The sequence below is a fragment of the Delphinapterus leucas genome, chromosome 19, assembly GCF_059928025.1.
Source record: "Delphinapterus leucas isolate spDelLeu-1000000601 "Yukka" chromosome 19, BTC_Dleu_Yukka2, whole genome shotgun sequence".
In the NCBI taxonomy this organism is placed as follows: Eukaryota; Metazoa; Chordata; class Mammalia; order Artiodactyla; family Monodontidae; genus Delphinapterus; species Delphinapterus leucas.
The window spans coordinates 19,072,962-19,093,857 of record NC_143147.1 but is presented as its reverse complement, the minus strand read 5'-3'; the positions used below and the strand labels follow the sequence as shown (position 1 = coordinate 19,093,857).

Genomic DNA, 20,896 nt, shown 5'->3' with positions numbered 1-20,896 from the left:
TTTAAATGATATCTTTATCCATTTCACACTCTAATGGTTTGGGTCATATAAATAACACCTACTGATGATTTCTGCATATTAAAATAGTTTTCTATTTTAGTGCCTTTACCAAATTATCTCATTTTACAGTAGTTTCTTGGTTGATTTTCTTAGGTTTCCCATATGTGCAATTATATCATCTACCAATAGCAGTAATTATTATACCCCAAATATTTCTCTTTTGTCTAATATATTCTGTGGGTCCCAGAATATAAATACCATAAATGCAGAGATTTTTGTTACTTTGTAACCTGCTTTGTTAACAAACAAGCACATGAAATAGTGCTTGGCACAGAGCATATGCCCACTATCTGAAGTAATTAAATGAACTGCATGGACTAGGAGCTCCAGTATAGGGCACCCTGACCTTGTTCCTGACTTTAGTGTGAATGTCTCTATATTTCCCCATTAAGCTTGATGTTGGCTTTTAGGCTGACTCAAATGTACTATTATCCCATGTTAAATAAGTATGTGCCTATTCTTATTATATTGAGCATTTTTATCTGAAATGGTTTTTTAGTTTTAGCAAATGCACCATTTTTATAATAACAGTAAAATTATTTTTCAAAAATTCTTTCCACATTAAAAGGATTTAAATATTTTAATTCAACAAGTGAAATACAGAAGAACAGTAGCCATAAAACCATGGAGATGGTAATTTAAACAAGAACAGAAAAATGCTTAATTTTTACTATTTAAACTTCACTACTTAAATTTCACTCATTACATTAGTATAATATCTCATTTCAGCATCTACAATTTTAACAAATGCTTGGAAAGTTTTTTGTTCAGAAACAGATGCTGGTCTGACAGAAACACATTTAAACATATTCTTTTTCTGGTCATAGTTTCCAACACACCTATGAACTCGGCCTCTAATCAGTCTTGGAAGTTCACGATCCTGTTTTTTAAAAAATAAATATCAATAAAGTTATTTATTACTTCATTTGAATTTCAATTTTTTAAACTAATAATATGATCAACTAAATATGAATCACTCCAAAATGCTGTAATTCCCTTACCTCATTTAGGGCCCCATTGCGACAAGACCATAATAGCTAGTCGTAAATGGGTGCCCTGACACAGAAGACCTTCACTTTGGCAGGGCTTCTTACAAGCTAGTGAGCTGCTGCTTCTTAAAAGACTGAATAATTCCCAATATAATGGCACATGAATATTCACTTCTATTAGACTTCCAGAGTTCTACTTTCAGTAGATGACAGACTAGGTAGTTCAGACCAACTTTCCCACTGAAAACAACTAGAACACCTGGATAGAATATTTATTTAAAAATATCCTCATAGACACCAGAGAGATAAAAGGCAGTGAGGAGTTACAGAGACCCCATCTGGGAGAGGACAGGAGTCCAGAATGGGGCCTGATATTTGGGGATGCTTTACCCCCTGAGGTATCTGCTAATTACAGTCAAGGCAATTTGAGAGTGTAAGAGACTTAGCAGAGCTTCTGACAACTCATAGGGCTAGAGAAAAAATGGACTGCAGGGTCCCCCAAAGAAAAGAGATTCTGGTAACCACCCCACCCCCACCCCAGGCTTAGGGTTGGGAGACTCAAAAGGGTTGTGCCCTAATGGGACTAGTAAGCCAGAAAAAGACCAGCCAGCTCCAAATCCTCTCAGTCATGAATAAAATTATTCTGAGAGTTCTTTCGCTAAACAGTCATTAAAAAGCACTAACTATAAAGGAAAATGTTGATAATTGCTAAAGGACCATATTAAAGTGAAGATTTTCTTTTCCTCAAAAGCCACTACTAAGACTGAAAAAGCAAACCACAGAGTATGAGAAGATATTTGCAATGTACATAATAGAGAAAGAACTTGTACTCAGAATAGTTTTTTCAAAAACTCCTATAAATCAATAAGGAAAAAATATAATTCAACAGAAAAAAATTAGAAGAGGCCTGAACAGATTTTTCAAAAGACGATATCTAAATGGCCAGTAAACAACAAAAGTGCTGAACCTCATTAGTCACCAGGGAATTGGAGAGAAATGAGATAGCACTAAACTTACCCACTAGAATGGCTAAAATAAAAAACAATGACTACTAAATGTTGATAAGAATGCAGAGAAACTACAACTCTCCTATGCTGATCGTGAGTACGTAAACTGTTACAACCCTTTGGAAAATCCTTTGGCAATAACTACTGTATTAGAACATACAAATGCACTACAATTCAGGAATTTTACTTCTAGGTATATACCCAACAGAAAGGCATGCATGTGCACAAGAGACATATATAAGAATGTTCACAGAGTATTATTCATAATAAAAAAAAAACCAAGAAACAACCAAGATGCCCACCAACAGTAGAACAGAAAACTAAATTGTGATATATTCATACAAAAGAATATTGTACATAGAAATATAAATAAATGAACTTTAGCTACATGCCACAACACAGATGAATCTTACGTTGTGCTGAATGAAAGAAACCAGACATAAAACAAGACGTACCACATGATACTATTTATATAAAGTTCAAAAACAGGCAGAATTAATTTATGATATTAAAAGTCACAGTAGTGGTTACTTGTAGGCAGAAAACAAGAGGGAGTGAAGGGGAAGAGGCACAAGGATGCTAGGGTGATAGCAATGTTCTATTTCTTAACCTTGGTAATGTTCACTTTGTGATACCTTCATAGAATTGTACAGTTATGATTTGTGCATTTTTCTGTATATGTTATATTTTAATAAAAGTTTTTTTAAAACTTATCAGACTAGAGAAAAATAATCTTTCAAGATATTATAAAAATTAATAACATGACAGCTACTATTTCTTGCTTATCTGCTATGTGTCAGATGCTATACATTCATATATTTTATTATCTAATCTCCAAAACAACCTTTCAAAGTAGGAATTAGTCTCCCCAATTTACAGATTAAAAAACTGATGCTCAAGAAGTTTAAGGAGCTTACTCAAGGTCATACAGCTCATAAATGGTGGAGTACAAATTGGAATCCAAGTGTGATTTCAGAATTAAGCCCAATTTCAGAATTAATGCCAAACTATTTTACAAAGTATGTAAGTCTTATAAGGTTTCCAGCCTCCTTTGTTACCAAGCTCTTCCCTACATCCCAGCCCACTCTCTCTGCATTCCCCCAAGTTCATAACCACTACCCTTACCCCCATCACTTACTAACTCTGCACTCCGGTAATTGTAAACTACTTGCAGTTTCCTGAACAATCCAGGCTCTATCTGAGCTTCATGTCTTTACATGTGCTGCTCCCTCACCTTAGAATGTGTTCCTCCAACCTCTTCCCCCACCTCCCAACACTTTGGCTTAATTCATTAGACCTTAAATATCTAAGACAAGACTACATTCTTCAAAAATCTTCCCCTGATCTGACCCATCCTCCCTATCTACTTCTATAGCACCCTGCACACACCACTTGTCATACCATTTATCAAACCACAGTGTAACATTTATGTTTCCGTCTTTCTACCTGAGATTATAAACTCTTTGAGAGAAAGAGCCATTTACCACTTTTATTCCACTTTGTATCCCCTGCATCTAGCACAGCACCTGGCATATAGTAGCCCTCCATTTTAGTTGAACAAATAAATAATTTTAAAATCATAATTAAAACCAAACAAAATGTTGAAAGTACCACTAAATCATTAACAGAATTTCTACTACAGTTGAATTATAGCCTGCATTTGTATGTTTTTGTTGGCATAGGCTTTGCAAAGAATACTTAAACAGATACTCACTATTTCATAAAATACACAAGGCAGAGTATTTTTCCCATCTCTCAGAAGAAAAGTCTTTGAACAATATGGGCCAGGTGTAACAGCTGAATCGAGAACAGCTAAGCAACATTGAAATAGAGGGGGAAAAAATCAGTGTTGGTAAAATGCAAATAAAGTTTAACAAAGAGAAGTTGATATTTAAATAGCTATTCCCACACCAACCTCTCATAGTTTTGTTTATACATTGATAAGAAAACATCTTAAGAGGGAAAGATATTTCTGAAACTTTTATTCTAAGGAAAGCAAAATTTCTGGCCCTCTCCAACCTAGGATCAGGTTATATGACAAAGTTTATACAACTGACAATAGCTGGCCATCTGAAGCTTTTTTCTTTGAATGTGTTTGATTGAGTGGTTAAATCCTCAGACCAGTCTACTACATTATAGTGAACAAAATACACAAGTATAACAAATAAACATCATGGTTTAATGAAAAAAAAAAGCATTGAATTAGAATCAGAAGTCATGCAATTGAGTCTCAGTTCTTCAACTTACTAAATCGAACAACTGTTTAACCTCTTTCAAATCTGTTTCATCTATAAAATTCAAATGATAATTCATGTTTATCTCAAGAAATTACTATCAAATGAGACCACTATTCATTCCTTTAATAACCATCTATTAGGTACTGATACTGAACATTTGTTACTTTGAGGTCAGCCTCCATTTCCCCTAATAATACCCAGATTTTCCTTTAGGAAATCTCCCCTATGCCATTCTTAGCCATATGATTTGGATGGGATTTGTCCCCACCCCTAGACCCAGGAGTAACCTGAGACTGATATAAGCCGTCAGTGTACCCCCTTCCTCAGCTACAGAGCTCAGGGTTGCAGTGATGGGCTTGTTGCCCAGTCAGAAACAATGATATGCAAGGGGTCATTTGCTAGTTTCTGGGAAAGAGCAACCAGAAGAAACTATCAAAGAATGTGACTATGGTATAAGGAAGAATGTGTGGTATAGAGAATTTTGATAATCTTCTTAATGTCGTAAGGGAAGAGTCAGAAGCTGCTGGAGAGACCATAATTGGAGCCTCAGGATGAAGTCAACACTAACAGGATAGAAAGATGGCTAAATCTCAAAAACATAATGCTGGATGAAAATGTAAACTCTGTATTTTAAAACACATAAAACAGTAAATAAATATATATAAATTTATGAAATCAGATGTATAGAGTAAAATTATAAAAGCATGGAAAGGAAAGATACCATAGTGATTATCTCTAGAGAAGAAGAAAAATGGATAGCGGTTTTCAAAGATATCTATAACAATAGGTAGGTGGATATTTATTCTCTGTATTTTTCTGTATGTTTAAAATATTTCATAATTTAAATTAAATATTTTATTTAACCTATGGAAATAAATATGTTTTGAATCTCTACTTCTTGTTTATCTCTTCAGTCTAAGTAAAATTAAATTCCAGAAACATTTTACAAAACTCTCCTCCCTTTTAAATATTAATTTAGAAAACAGGCTAATTGTAGGGTGTTTACTCATATCAGTAAAGGATTCTTCACAAATGTTCTTTCAGAATATTTGATTTATAATTTAACTTATATACAAAATTACTACTGGATTTAGTGTAATATAGTAGAAAGAACACTCTATTAAGAAGACGACTTGGGGTCTAGATCCATTTCTGCTGCTAACTGGCATTATGATTTTTAGTCAAGTCTATTTTAATTATTTGCCCCACTTCCTCACCTACCTCAAGGGTTGGGTTAGATTACTTTTAAGAATCTTTCCATTTTTGACATTATGAATTAGAATTCTTCTACCATGAATAATCAAATACATCTTACGTCACACAAATCTATGACAGATACAGGAACTGAAGAAAATCCTAATAAACCATAATCTCCTTTTATAAAATGTTATTTTTCTTTAAGATCCCCTAGGTATTCCTATTAACATTCAAAATTATTGTCCAAATGGTACTACTGAAGTATTTTTGAAGTAGTATACCTACCTAATATTTCAAAAAGAAGTACAGTTTTCTGTGCATGTGCACACCAGTACTTCATGCTTTCAATAACTGCAGATATAATTCTTAAAGAATTCTCTTTCTCCTTAAGCTTTAACTGATGCAATGATGCTTCCTTCTGAAAAAAATGAAAACATAGCATTAGAAAAACCTGTCATTTTTTTCGTCATACTCATTCACTTTTCTATGTAAAGATTCTAGGTCCTTATAATAGGCAAATGTGTAAAATATGTTAAAAGACTATGTAAAATATGTAAAAGGAACTATTGACAATTTTAGTACAGTTACTCCCCTAAATTAAAGGCATCATTAGTACTTTATAAAGGAGGAGAAACTATAATGCACTTGGAGAAAATTAATCAAGAAGAGGATTATTTTTTTCCTTTTTATCTCTGTTTTATATGGGCATTTATTCACTCATTCATTTGTCGATTCTTTGAATATTTTTAAAGCATCATGGGCCAATCCTGTGATAAACACAGGTGAGTAAAACACAATTCCTTTCCCTAATGTGCTCACACTCTGAGAGGGAACCCAGACACATTCATTCATTCATTCATTCATTCCAAAAGTATTTATTGGCACCTACTATGTGCCAAACATAGCTAATGAGGAAACAGTACTGAACAAAACAATCTATCTACCTTCAGAGACTGTACAGTCTAATAGGGGATTCAGAAAATAAATATAGAATGTCAGGAATTGCTATATCCTATGCATTAAAAAAAATAAACAGGGTAAAAGGATAAAAAGAGACAGGGATTATTATTTTAAATAGGTTGTTGAGTGAGGACTGAGTGAACAGCAAGTGTAAAGGCCTTGAGATGGGAATGTGTTTGGCATTTTTAAAGATCAACTAAAAGGGTGGAATGGCCAAGATGGCAGAGTAGGAAGACCCTGAGCCCACCTCCTCCCATGGGCACACTGAAATTACAACTATTTACAGAGCAATTATTGATGAGAAAAACCAGAAGACTAGCAGATAAGAAATTCTACAACTGAAGATATAAAGAAAGAACCACAACAAGACTGGTAGGAGGGAAGATACAAGGTATAGTCAAGACCCATACACCCAGAGTGGGCAACCCACAAATGGGAGGTTAATTGCAATCACAGAGCACCAGGACCTGGCCCCGCCCACCAGCCTGTTGGACCAGTACTGGCATGCCTCAGGCCAAGAAAGCAGGCAGGCCTACAAGAAAGAGGAAGGAAGGCAGGGAGGGAGGGAGGAAAAGAAAGCCTGATGACATAAGGTCATACAAAAATAAAAGTTGAACTAATTAACTAAAATTTTAAAAGATCAACTAAGAATACGGTGTGCTAAGATACTAATTTTTGGGGAGGGGGCACCTTCCTTCATGAGGGCAGTGGCATATCCAAGAACACTTGATGGAACATTTTTTTCCAACTACAATTACCTTCCCTCCTCTTCCCATACCTAATGAAGATATGAATGCTTCCTGTTGAGGATTACTGCCATAATGAGCCACTGTTACTAAGGTGACTATCATATCATTCTTGTGTACAAGGAAACAAGGTTGGGAACCACTGTGGAACATGCAATATTAGTCAGATTTCCAGAAAAAAAAATTTACCCCAGATGGCTTATTGAAAAAACTGCTTACAGGTGTGTGGGCAGAATAAACATAGGGTACTTAAGCACTCAAAGACTAACAACAATAAGAAACTTCTACCACTCCTAGGCTGAAAGGACAAGAGGAGGAAATAAAATTACCAAGCCTGTGAAATCTGGACTTCAGGAGGGGCTACATCATGCAGGGACACAGCTACCACCTGAGACACAACACTTAAGCAGGGGGGAATGGGAAAACCCAACCTCTCTCTCTACCCTTTGATGTCCTGCCTGGGACTTGCACTCCCACTGGCTGACTCCTAACAGAAGCCAGCTAATGGATCCCAGAATGGTGCACTATGTAGGACCATTCAGCCTTCCAGGACACAGACAAGGGCTGAGGATAAAGAATCTATTAGACCAGGTGGCGAGCAAGGGAAGATAGCAAACAGCCAGAACATACATGAAAGACATTTACAAAGAATGACTAGAATGAGAGGTGGAGAGAGGAAATAAGGCTGAGGCACAGGTATGGGGAAGAATATAAACCAAAGCAGAGTCATATTAGAGTGCGTTTAGAGAATTGTGAAGAGTCTGAAATGGCTGGAGCATTGAAGAATTAGTGAAATATGGAATACGAAGCTGTGAAAGTAAATAAGACCAGATTATAGAGCAGAAGTCAGCAAACTACGGCCTGCAGGCCAAATCTAATCTGCTGTGTTTTTTGGGTAAATTTTCATTGGAACTCAGCCACACCAATTAGTTTATGAATTATCTATGGCTGCTTTTAAGGTACAACAGCAGAGTTGAGTGGTATAGTTGAGTACTTGCAAGAGAGACAATATGGCCCATAAAGCCAAAAATATTTACTATCTAACCCTTTACAGAAAAAGTTTGCTGACCCCTATTAAAAAAAAAAAAAGAGTGACATATGAAGAACTTGAAGAATTGCTGCAAGCAATGGATAAACTATCATCATCTCAATAATTAGCAAACAGTGAAATTCAGAACCTGGTAGGAAATTCTAAAGCAACTCTGAAAAGCAGCAGCCATTCACAACCTCTAAGAAAATATTTTGGACACTAACATATATCTACTCCAACAGAACTGGGTATTTGTGCTAATCAAGTAATGTATACCAGGGAGTGATTTCAAATGCTCTTATCTCTGTAATTTTCTAAATACTTATCTCATTTTTTTAATGTAAATACAAAAATGCAAATAATATTTAAAAGTTTACCTTGAGGGTGTTTTCTTCTGGAAAATCATCCAACATTTTTTTCTTAAATTGATTTTGTTGAAAATTGGGCTTAAATGCCTGTAATGAACCGTTTTTGTCTAGACTTCTCATTGTGGAGCCAGATATTTTTGACGAATGTGTTTGTGTGAGTACTTCACTTTCTCTTTGGTGAGATAAGTTAGTAGATTCAGATACTCTTAATTGTTTCCATTGTTGAGCTCCCAAATTCACTGGACATGAATTTATTCCATTATTTGTCATTAGATTTGTTCTTTTGCACTGAGGCTTAAAATCATTTCTATCCCAAGTTTTTAAAGTGGTATTTTTGTTGCCGTCTCTGTAGCTGAAATAGTTTTGTTTTTTAAATTAGTATTAATTTTGTTTCTATATACTTTTTCTTACGTGAAAGAAAATTATTAATGAAAATTTGCATTTACATGGTAATTTGTGGTTTATAAACTACTTTGTAATTAATGACCAGTTAGAAATTCCAAATACATCATCACAACAACCCTACAATATATTATACCTCTCTTGGTGAGGAAACTGAGTCTTGAGGAGGAAGTAACTTGCCCAAAATCATATAGCAAGTTACTGACAATCCAAAACCCAGAGAATCCTAGTCTCCCAACTCAAAGTCCAGTGCCATAGAGTATATTTCTAAATTATACAAGCCTTCATATGACAGTGGTTATGAACCCTCAGGGGCCACGGCAGTGAAAGCCCCGAGTCCTAATCACTGGACCACCAGGGAACTCCCTGCTTCCTTTTTTATACATTTATTTTTAAATTTTCTACAAAGTAAAATTTTCAAAAGTTAAACTATTGCTCGTCAGTGATTTTAAATCACAAGGAAAATAGATATAGACAGGGTAGATAGCTGTTTGATTAGAAATTTTGTACTTTTACTGTGTAGCTTAAAAACTCTACTTATGAATATGTTTCAGCATTTTACTAGCTACATTAACCTAAGTGAGCCGTACCAGTTCATCAGAACATGATGTTAATGAGGCCAAAATCAAAAGTATAATTTCTCAGCAGGCTAGTTAAGAGTTCCACAGGGAAAAACTAGTCTAAGTCACAAATGCTTATTCCGGAATAATTTTCCTAAAAATACCACAAGTACCACAAGAGGGCAAACAATGCAACCCATACCTTGTTAGGGAAAATAATCCAAGAAAACGTCTAGGTTCCCTAGACCAGATTACATGGGACCTGAAGCTTGTATAATTTAGGGAGCTTTCGTAAGTAAATTAGGTACAAAATTCAGTATGAAAATAATGAAAAAAGAAATCACCACAAATAATTTAAAATTATTTTAACTTGATAAATACCACAAACATCACAATATCCAGGAAAAACTTATCATTAAGTAATTGCCTAATACACCTCTATAAAATTTTTTCCTACATTAATCACCTCTTCATATGGCAACAATTTTATATTCAACAGAGAGAACAGAAACATAATTTTCTCATTCCTCATGGCTGTGGAAATTACTTTTATTTTCATAGTTTAGGAAAGTTTCTTTTAGCTTTACAACTCATTATTGGTAACAATGCATCTGCAACTTTCTCCAATGTTTTCGTTCAGGAGGTGCTCCTAGCCTGGGGAAATGCCTTGATATTTCTGTTTAAAAATTAATTAATTGATTAATGGCTATCTCTGGATCAGTGTGACTATGAATAACTTTCTTCCATTTACTTTTTTTTCTAGAATGATTATATTATTTTTATAATAAGAACAGTAGGCTATTATAGAAAAAAATACTTTATCTTCCCTTAAAAGCAATTTATTGAGCTTTCCTGGTGGTGCAGTGGTTAAGAATCCACCTGTCAATATAGGGGACACAGATTCAAGCCCTGGTCTGGGAAGATCCCACACACCGTGGAGCAATTAAGCCCATGCGCCACAACTACTGAGCCTGTGCTCTAGAGCCCGTGAGCCACCACTACTGAGTCCACGCATCACAACTACTGAAGTCCTCGTGCCTAGAGCCCGTGCTCCGCAACAAAAGAAGCCACCGCAATGAAAAGCCCACGCACCGCAACCAAGAGTAGCCCCCGCTCCCCGCAACTAGACAAAGCCCACGCACAGCAACAAAGACCCAATGCAGCCAAAAATAAATAAATACATTTATACAAACCAATTTATTGATCTATCTAAACCTATTTGCCAGGTTGTGCCCAATTTCCAGTTTCTAAAGTCTTCACCTCTCCTCAACTGAGATTTCTTAACCATCAAGTGCAATCCCAATTTCTCTAAGACCACTTATTTAATTGCAGGAGCTTTAGTATGAAAGCTTGAAGATGTTAACATCAGTTCACCTTGCTTATTGTCTAGTATACTAATTCTGGTGAATTAAACCTATCTTGACAACCTAATAGTTTAATACCTATAAGAATAGGAGTCTACATTGCTCTTGCAAATTCCATGTTTCAAGAGATTCTAGACAAGGGTTATCAGGTAAAATACAGGATGCCCAGTTAAATTTGAATTTCAAATAAATAACAAATAAAATTTTAGTATAATTATGTCCCAAATATTACATGTGACATATACTAAAAAATTATTTGTCCATTATCTGAAATTCAAATTTTACTGGGCATCCTATATTTTTATTTGCTAAATCTTGCAATGTTAGCCTAGATTCTCAACCTAAGCATAGAACCAGTTAAAAGATCTTCAGCAGATTACTAACTGCCTACTTGGGTTTTCAAATGTCTTCTGCTCCTGGATTTTCTGTTGTTATATTCCAACTGTCTGACAGATCATTTATTATTTCAAATTGGAATATCCAATACTGGCTGCCTATCCATATTACAATCTGTTACCTAATTCTCTAATGTCTATCAGAATGCATTTTCTCCTAGCACTTGCAGCTGGAACTATGCCTCCGAGGACCACCTCAAACCACTGAATAGGCCTAGTTTGAAGCAGTGGTACTGAAGAAAGAACTGACTGGTCCTGAGGAAACCAGCATGAGTAATAAAAACAATACTAAACTTTTAAAAATAAAAATACTGTTTTGTTGTATTAACCACTTTATTAAAAGTTTCCCGCTTTTTAAAAAATATGGTATCTTCATCTACTAAAAGTGAAGGTGATGTTAACTTCACAGGGTTGTTGTAAGGATCATTAAAATAACATAACAAAGCACTAACCAATGACTGATATATGATCTGGGGTTGGGGTTGTTTTCCAATACTTTGTTTCCAAAATTATTTCTCTCAGTAGTTTGCCACTTACCCAAAAATACTAAAGTCCAACCTAAAAAAATAATCCATGTCCTTTATCCATTTTTTTCGTATTATTTAGACATTAAACTTAGATATTTCTGGCAATGACCCAAAAGTACCCTCACCATCTTTTTTTTTTTTTTTTTTAATAAATTTATTTATTTATTTATTTTTGGCTGCGTTGGGTCTTCGTTGCTGTGCGCAGGCTTTCTCTAGTTGTGGTGAGCGGGGGCTATTCTTCGTTGCAGTGTGCGGGCCTCTCATTGTCATGGCTTCTCTTGTTGCGGAGCACAGGCTCTGGGCGTGAGGGCTTCAGTAGTTGTGGCGCACGGGCTTAATTGCTCCGCGGCATGTGGGATCTTCCTGGGCCAGGGCTCGAACCCTCATCTCCTGCATTGACAGGCGGACTCTTAACCACTGCGCCACCAGGGAAGCCCTACCCTCACCATCTTACCATATGCTTATGATTTCATTCTCTGTCTTTCTTATTCCATCCTATTTACCTTGGAGCTGATTATCTTACTGGGGTAAGGCTCAGCATTCTATTTGGTTCTCAATTCCTAAATATATCCGACATTTTTTTTTCATTTATTTTTTTTGACATCTTTATTGGAATATAATTGCTTTACAATGGTGTGTTAGTTTCTGCTTTATAACAAAGTGAATCAGCTATACATATACATATATCCCCATATCTCCTCCCTCTTGTATCTCCCTCCCACCCTCCCTATCCCACCCCTCTAGGTGGTCACAAAGCACCGAGCTGATATCCATGTGCTATGCGCCTGCTTCCTACTAGCTATCTATTTTACAGCTGGTAGTACATTTAGATACAGTTATTCTTGACTCTTTAACTATTGTCAACTAGATCATTAATAATCCACAGCAAAATCATAAATTCATGGTGATAAATATTTACAAAAATTTCATTATAACATGAAGTATTCTTTGGAAATATAATCACTGCCAAATTTACCTATTTTTAAAGTTATATATGGCATGTTCTCTTCTTTTATAAAACACAGCTAATATCACTATAGTTAGTTATTAAGTATATAAATTTCCTAAATATAATTCTGTTTAAGAAAGGAAGAATAGATAGAGGAGAAGGGAAGGGACTAAAGGAGAAGATGGGAAGGAGAAGAATGAATAAGAAAAATCTTAAGTAGACTCACCTCCAACCACTCTTGCTTCTTTCAGCATTTAATTGAATAGATTTAGACACAGAATCTTGACTTCTCAGGGGATGAGAAACTGAATGTGGTATTTGCCTTTCAAGGAAATATGTATTATTAACTATTAATAATTTGTTCCCTGATTGAGAAATATAAAAATATAAAATATATATAGAAGAATAACATCAGTCTGTAACGGACACATACATTCATTGGTATATATTTTTCCACATACCCTGTGTTCACTGTTTTCGTTAAAGGAGGCAGCTCTGGATTCATAGCTTCCCAGGCCCAATCTCAAAAGATACAAGTAATATAGGTAAGAGTAAGATAGGGAGCAATTTTTGAAATAATTCTTTCATATTTATTTAATATGTGGGGGGAGGCAGTTCAAAGTTTGAAGGAGAAAAGGACTTGAATATATGGACATGTTCTTCAATAGTACTTTGTTGTGGAATTTGTCATAGGCTGCCTTATTAATTTTTTAGATGTCTTTCTTTCCCATTGTATTCTAAGCAAGGTAATAGTTTAATCTGTATCTCTTCCACAGTCAATCCTAGTATAGCACCTTGTATTTTGTAACATAAATTCAGTGTAATAAATGTTTCTTAATCCCAACCCACAGCAAGAAATACATCGAAACCCGGAATATATACAGGCATGGTGTGCATGTGTATGCACGCACGTGTGTGTTTGAGGGAGAATGTAACAATTTTACTATCAATTCTTATTCTTACTATATGATATACTGACACTTTCTATTCTATTCTTTTCTATTTTATTCTCTTCTATTTATTTTTTAAAAGGTTGGTTATTTCCTAACCTACTAATGGATCAAGAAAAAAAATTTGAAAAACACTGATCTAGTCCTATCTCTTGCCCAATATAAGAATCTTGTTATATCTCTGACAGATAGTAATCCTGGTCAGAGTTTGAAAAGTTCAGTACTTCAGGAGAATGCACACTTCCCTATGGAACAACTCAAATTGTGATTTTTCAAGATCATCTATCATTCATGCTACTTATAAAAATATTTTAAATAGTAGAGAACTTTTTAAATGGCAGAAGATGACCACTTATGCATATCCATGTGAATTTTTAATTTTTTATCCATAAAAATGAGAATAATATGAAATTCATACTTCCAATTCCTCAAATGTGGAAGAAAACAAAATAACTATAGATGTAAAAGTAGATTAAGGTCTATGGTTGCACAAGGATTTTTAAATTCTAGTTGCATAAAATCCTATTAAAGATTTTTAAGTGTGTCCCCCAAAAATGTAAATGTATATAACCAGCATGTACCAAGTATATTTCAGACTGTCTGCCTGTCCATGCCTTCTTCCATAGAGAAGTAAAGAGCAAGCAAACATTAAGACCTTTCAGCACAAACCACCACAGCTAATTGTTTCAGATATGAGAGGCTAACCATAAAGATAAATTAGGATTTCAGTGACCTCATTTAATATGAGCTGAAGCAGAGGCTCTCTGTCTTGATTTTGAATCAAGAGAAACAGAGGGCAGCCAATGGTGGGCCCTGAGAACTAGAACTAAAAGGTTACGTTAACACCAAGCAAGAGCAATTTAGTTCACACGCCAGTCGAAGCTATAAGGAAGCCAATGGGATGAAAGAGTGAAAAGCCAATAAATGAAAAATGGCAAAAATTATGTAAGAAGAGAAAAAAGACTAGGGGCAAGCACTAGAAATTCCTGGGCTTCTACCCTTCCTAAGGTCTACTTTCTTCCATTTTTCCTGTGTTCCCATTCACACTTATCCTTATTCCTGAAGGAACTTGAGTTTCTCCATTCTTTATCACCAAATGTTTAAGTCACAATATCTATACGTGTTTTGAAAAAGAAAAAAAAACCTTTACAATATAGGTTACTACTTCATTAGAACAAAGGCTCCAGATTTAAGATACTCCATTTAAATGCTAAGACACTCTTGTAGACAAGGCAACTCAAACTACTATACTGGAATGTTCAGAAAGAACCAAGTAATCCCTATAATTGGATAGTGGAAAGAAGAAAAAAATAAACTTTCTATTTCCATTATAATAAAATAGAAATGGTTATTTTCTATAATCCTATTTCTTATTTTCTGAAAATTTTCACCTTATTTTCTTACCTGTTGGTAGAGGAGGGAAATCATAACTGTCAGAAGCAGTACTGATACCTGGATCATTTTTAAGTGGATTGGATGTTAATGGCTGTCTATTCCTCTTTTTCTGATTGAACAGTGGTACAGGCAAACAGCCTAAATTGAATGTACCGATAAATAAGTACATAATAGGCAAACAGTCAGATCTAGTTATAGACTAATTACTAGTATATAATAATTCACGATTTGAATTTGTCTGCCTCTATATGTTAATTTTATATTTATTACAGATATATTTCTATAGATTTGGAATTTTTTTACACTCTTTTTAAGATCCCGAATAGCCTTGTCTCTCTAAAAACTCCTTTCTTGTTCTATGTTGACACTGCCTTAATTCCTCTTGTTTGGCAGTAATTCCCATCTCCTCCCTCATCCCCCTACCCTTTCCAAATCCACTTTTTGTTTTCCTTACTTCCCTCCTGTGCTTGCTTATCACCATATCAACTGGAGGGGACACTTCAAGTACAACAGAGGTAAGGGAGAACCAAACTTTGGCCCATTTTGCTTTCCAAAACCCTAACCACTCTCTGACTGTGGTAGCATACCCTGTAAGGCCACGGTTCTCAAACTCTACTTTGACTAAGATTTATCTGTGGTTATGCTTAACATGCCAGTTTTTAGACCCCACCCTCATAGATTTTATTGATCAATCGACTTGCTTTGGAAACCAAAACTCTGCAGTTTCAACAAGAACTCCAGGTGTCTGTAATGCATATTTTCTGTGGATCATTTTGAGAATGCCTTAGAGTGATAGTAATAAATCCAAATGAGAATAAATACTACTCCAAACCCTCCAGTTGAGGGACCTGGGATCTCAAGTCAGGTCAAAAGTCAGCACACTAAAACTAGAAGGGATCTCAGAGGAAAAAGAAAAAGCTTACACATGGCCACAGTGAAAGAACCTAGATAGGGCCCACACTTCCTCTCAGTTCAGATATCTTGCCACTATACCATACTCTAGTTGGTCCATCAACACTTACACTTACATGAGCATATAGATTCTGGTAACTGTCTGATGAACGGCTGGGACAATGATGTGGGCTCAGACTGTCTGAATTTGAATTACAACTTCAAAGCATGTTTCAATTAAAATTTAAAGTACAAACTACGGCTGTTTCCTTAAACTCATTGTGCCAATATGGCACATAGTGAGAGGCAGAATAATACAGTGATTAAAAGAATGGAGTCTAGGTTCAAATCCTGGCTCTTCCACTTCATAAATTACTTATTTAACCTCCTTGTGCCTTTGTTTCTCATCTAGAAAACAGGGATGACAATAATAACTCTCTCAGAGTAAATAAATTAACATATAATTAAATGCCCAGAATACAGTACACCCCCCATAAATAATAGCTGTTATTATCTTCATTGTGCATTATCATCATTCCTTTGGTTCTCTTCATTCTTGCCCTCTGTCCTTATACTAACAAATTGGGAAAGCAGAAATGGCAGGGGAAGCTATTAGGGAAACAGAAGCACTTCTGAAAATATTTTAAATAGTCACAAATAAAAATTAAAATATTATTAATTTCATTATTTTCAGCTTACAAAGCACAAAACAACTCAAGCACATGGGATTTGTAGAAAGAATACAAGAGTAAATCCAGGAAAGTCTGATTTTACTTCCACATAAGCCACTAAGTGTTTCGTCTTAAGTTATTTTACTTCCTTCGACCTAAAAAGTAAAGAGGCTAGACTATATGTTCATTCTTTTTAAAAGTTCCTTCCAAAATGTTGCATCTATATACTATACAAGGTTTACATAGTATATACAGACTATAGAAATTTTTAAAATAAAAGTCAGTCAATACCTGCTGTATTTCGAGTTGAATTTTCATTTATGTTTCTCTTCATTTCCTTCGATATCAAAGTCTATAATTTTTTCTTTAGCGCTCCAACTTTACAACATGAAGTTGTTCGGCTAAACCTTCAAAGAAAGAAATTTATACCTTGTATTGTATCAACAACAAAATCAAGTTCTCAGCCTAGTAATTACTGAAATTTTGGTTTAAACCTATGATTTCAAACCTGATAATGTAAACTTTCTGCCAGACTCTTTTGCTTTCTGAGTAAGAATTTACAGCATAACCCATTTTTCCAAATCTGTTTGAAATAAGACTAGTGTGGCTATAATCTTGCTTCCTAAACACCTGTGGATTTTCACAGAGTCTACATAATTTATTTCAGAATCAAGGACCCACAGTGAGAATAATTCTGAACCAGATCTACAAAGAGGGAGAGGGACTACAACATTGGCAAACATACTTACAAGGCCAGGGAGGAAACACACACAATTGAACTAGCCATGTGAGAACGTATTCTGTGTCTCACTTTTAAAACACTGTGCAGACCATCTGCTTTGGCCATTGGTTTGAGATCCCTGGGTTACATAATGCCAAAGACTAAGGCCTCACTTAATATCCAGAATAATTGTACTGATAAGTTTCCACTCCGTTTCTATAACTTAAACAAGTGAAATAAGATTTTTTCGTTTTTTCTTTTACCACAGAATTTCTGTTGTAGTTTTTTCCACGTTTAGCCTCTTATATTTTGATCCCAATTTAATTCAATAAATACTTGCCTATTTCATGAAAAGGTAAGATTCAAATCCAAATAAGATCATTTCTGCTCCCAAGTTCTCTGCCCCATGAGACAAATAGACATGAACACCACTGAGTAACAATGCAAATCATACTGAGGTACATATTAATTTCCAAATATCGTTTCTAGAAATAAAACGTGGGAAATACGAGGTCAGGGGCTGCCCCTGCTTTGTTTCCACAGATTGGTCTTGAACCTGGATATAGTATGCCCTTTAGAAAATATTCTTGATGCCGTTCTAGGAACCAAACAGGTTATATGACCCTTTCTCAGCCCAGAAATACCAACGCAACACACATCCTGAGCTTAGAGGGGGACGACAAGAGACTCAGGCAAACAAAAGCGCCACATCCTCCCCGGACCACTGACCCTGGGGGCAGGGACCCTAAGGTGCCCCCCACTCCGGCTTCCCACTGGACCCTAATTACATTAAGGCGGGTGGTGACATCGATGTGCAGAAAGTTTGCTCAATGCGCACACACGCACACACCCTGCCCCAAAGGCCGTTGCCTCAGAAGGAGGCCGTCGGGCCTACTTGGGCGCCTCTTGGGGAAAAAACATCAAGCTCCAGTCAGGGCTCATGTTCTCTCCCAACGATCTCTCCTGACCCAGGGATCGCGGCAGTTTGGTAACTAGGGCCCACACAGACTCTTTCCCTCCTTGGCCCTCCTGTCATACGACACGCAACTTTAACCTTCAGGCTCCTCGCCTCCGTCAACCGCCACCGCGTCAGCCGCCACCAGCCGCCTTCCCGCCGCCGAAAAGACGCGGAAGTCGTGCTCTGCGCATGCACGGCCCCGCCGCGCGCCACCGTCGGCGCAGGCGCAGAGGCCACCATCTGGGGGCTCGGCGCCGTGTCGTTGTCACTTCTGTGGACAAAGAGGGAAAGGCACGCACCCCTTTTCCCTGGCACGGAAACATGAACGCGCCTCCCCTTGCGTTCTCATACTGTTGGGTACACTCCCTTTGGAGTTTTGCCCAGAGAGGGACAAGCCTGCTCAGCCAACCTTCGCCCCAGCTTCATCAGGAAGTTAGGCCAGAGCTGGTCGCCCAACCCCGTTCCCACACTCCGAAGTCATTTCTTAGGTCTAGACGTCAGTTTGCGAGATGCTGGTGGCACCCCAGAGTGTGCCTAGAATAGGATAACTCAAAGGCCACAGGCCTCGGGCTTCCCTGGTGGCGCAGTGGTTGGGAGTCCGCCTGCCGATGCAGGGGACACAGGTTTGTGCCCCGATCCGGGAAGATCCCACATGCCGCGGAGCGGCTGGGCCCGTGAGCCATGGCTGCTGACCCTGCGCGTCTGGAGCCTGTGCTCCGCAACGGGAGAGGCCACAACAGTGAGAGGCCCGCGTACCGCAAAAAAAAAAAAAGGCCACAGGCCTCAAAGCCAGGCCAGAGGGGTCTTTCTTGGTCTGGCTGAGAGTCCGAGTGAGGTCAAGCAGACGGGGCATTGGAGTCGCCAGGAGGCTGGGAGAGCTAGCTTGGGTTTAGATGACAGTCCCGCAAGGCCAAGCGTGGTCAGGAAGGCAGGGCCAGTGCTGCGCAAGCTCGGGAAGGGAAGGAGTACATACCTTAGAGACCTAGGACCCCGGAGAGGAAAGGGACGGTGCAGTGACCTGGGCTCTGGCCCTCGGCCATTGGACTGCCCCTCTCTGGCCCTTTGATGTCCGGCACGTTACCCCCGCTAAACCTACATTTCCTTCCTCAGTAAAATAGCAATAATAATACTTAATTGCCCTGAAGATTCCTAAAGAGAAAATGAACAATTCTGACACACAGTAAATGCTCAATAAATTTTAGCCCTTATTTAATAACAGTAGCTGCCATTTATTGAGTACTTACTGGAGGCCAGGAATAATAATTCTACTTCTGTCTGGGTTCAAAGCCCGTTTTTTGTTGTTACCCTACCTTCTGACCATTTGAAGACTGGGGTAGGTGAAGGGAAGAGTTGCGAAGGGACCCAGAGATAAAGGGAATGTTGTTAGTGAAGTCCTAAGACTATGAGACCATGAGACTTATTAGAAGTTTCTTTGAAGATTAGGCCAAATAAAAGAGAATGTTGGAAGATAGGATTAGAGGTAAATTGAGACCAGATAATAAAAGATCTTGAATGCCAAACTAAGGAATAAGTCTGAAGGAATAAGGTCTTCGTTTAATTTGGAAAAGAGAAGACTTCACACAATAAAATGTCTGAAAAAACTTGTCTTCATGGTTCCAGAGAGGAGGTTTTTTAAAAAATGAGTAAAAACTTCAAGGAAGCAGATTTTGACCTGATATACATATGTACACACACACATATGTAACACCCATCTACCCCCCAAAATAGATTTCTCATTGAAAGAAAAAGACTTTAAACCCACTATGAGAAACATCCTGAGCTACATCTGTAAGGACTGCAGAAGTGGAATCTTTGCTAGCAGTTTATAAACCTATCTGTTCTATCACTATCTTGTTCTGATTATCATTTATTTATTTCCACCTAGAAAGTTATTCTGGATGGATGACAGCTATAGGACCACAGGGGAAGAAAAAATTAAAATAGTAATAGTAGTTTGATTACATGACTGCTGGACAACCACACTGTGTATGAGACGCTTTATGTGTCGTATTGGAGAGAAAACCCTCTCATCCCCCAATCATACTATTTTGGAAACAACTCTGCCTTGAATTTGTTTCCTACAAATTTTCTGACATTGATCAATTGGACAGCCATGACTATGAAAAATTTATTCTCCCTTTGTTTTAAAGTATATTATTTTACTAATAAATCAGGCAGCAACATCCCTACAAAACATTTGTAGTACTGGAAGTCAGGCTTATTTTTTTTAAGTCCTTCAAAACATTAAATATTCAACCTAATTGTGAGATAGTGACAACTAGAAAGGGTCTCACTTTGTATACTATGAGTTCTCTGAATTCTCGGAAAGAACTAGACTAATAAGAATTTGTATTTTTTGTAGGGTGCGCTTTGGGAAACAGGGAGTTAAAAATCTTTCGGAAGTTAACTTGGTATAAGAGTATGAAAAGCCTCTGTTGCTCTAGTTCTAAGGAAATGCTCTCCTTTTTTTCTAATAAAGCTTTCCGCAGAAGACAAACTCTGTACACAATAAACAGGGT

The 20,896-nt window shown here is 36.9% G+C and overlaps 1 protein-coding gene across 2 annotated transcripts; it reads right to left on the bottom strand.

Annotated features, from left to right (window-relative positions):
- Window positions 1-610: 610 nt before the first annotated feature.
- SPATA22 (spermatogenesis associated 22) lies at window positions 611-18,576 on the bottom strand. Of its 2 annotated transcripts, XM_022595796.2 has the most exons (9): window positions 18,468-18,576; window positions 16,990-17,105; window positions 15,146-15,274; window positions 13,253-13,313; window positions 13,018-13,113; window positions 8,604-8,946; window positions 5,776-5,908; window positions 3,771-3,868; window positions 612-940 (listed from the first exon to the last, which is right to left on the bottom strand). In XM_022595796.2, the coding sequence occupies exons 2-9, from the start codon at window positions 17,030-17,032 to the stop codon at window positions 749-751; spliced, it is 1,095 nt and encodes a 364-aa protein (XP_022451504.1). In that variant the 5' UTR covers window positions 17,033-17,105; window positions 18,468-18,576; the 3' UTR covers window positions 612-748. The 2 variants fall into 2 exon arrangements, with proteins under 2 accessions (XP_089756743.1, XP_022451504.1); XM_089900617.1 differs by lacking the exon at window positions 15,146-15,274 and having other exon boundaries at window positions 611-940.
- Window positions 18,577-20,896: the final 2,320 nt, after the last annotated feature.

Coding starts and splice junctions, on each gene's coding strand:
- SPATA22 (XM_022595796.2), bottom strand. CDS start 17,032: ATGAAGAGAAACATAAATGAAAATTCAACTCGAAATACAGCAG. Junction 15,275..16,989: donor TTCAACTCGAAATACAGCAG/GTATTGACTGAC, acceptor CATTCAATTTAG/GCTGTTTGCCTGTACCACTG. Junction 3,869..5,775: donor ACTTCTTTTTGAAATATTAG/GTAGGTATACTA, acceptor AATGTTGCTTAG/CTGTTCTCGATTCAGCTGTT.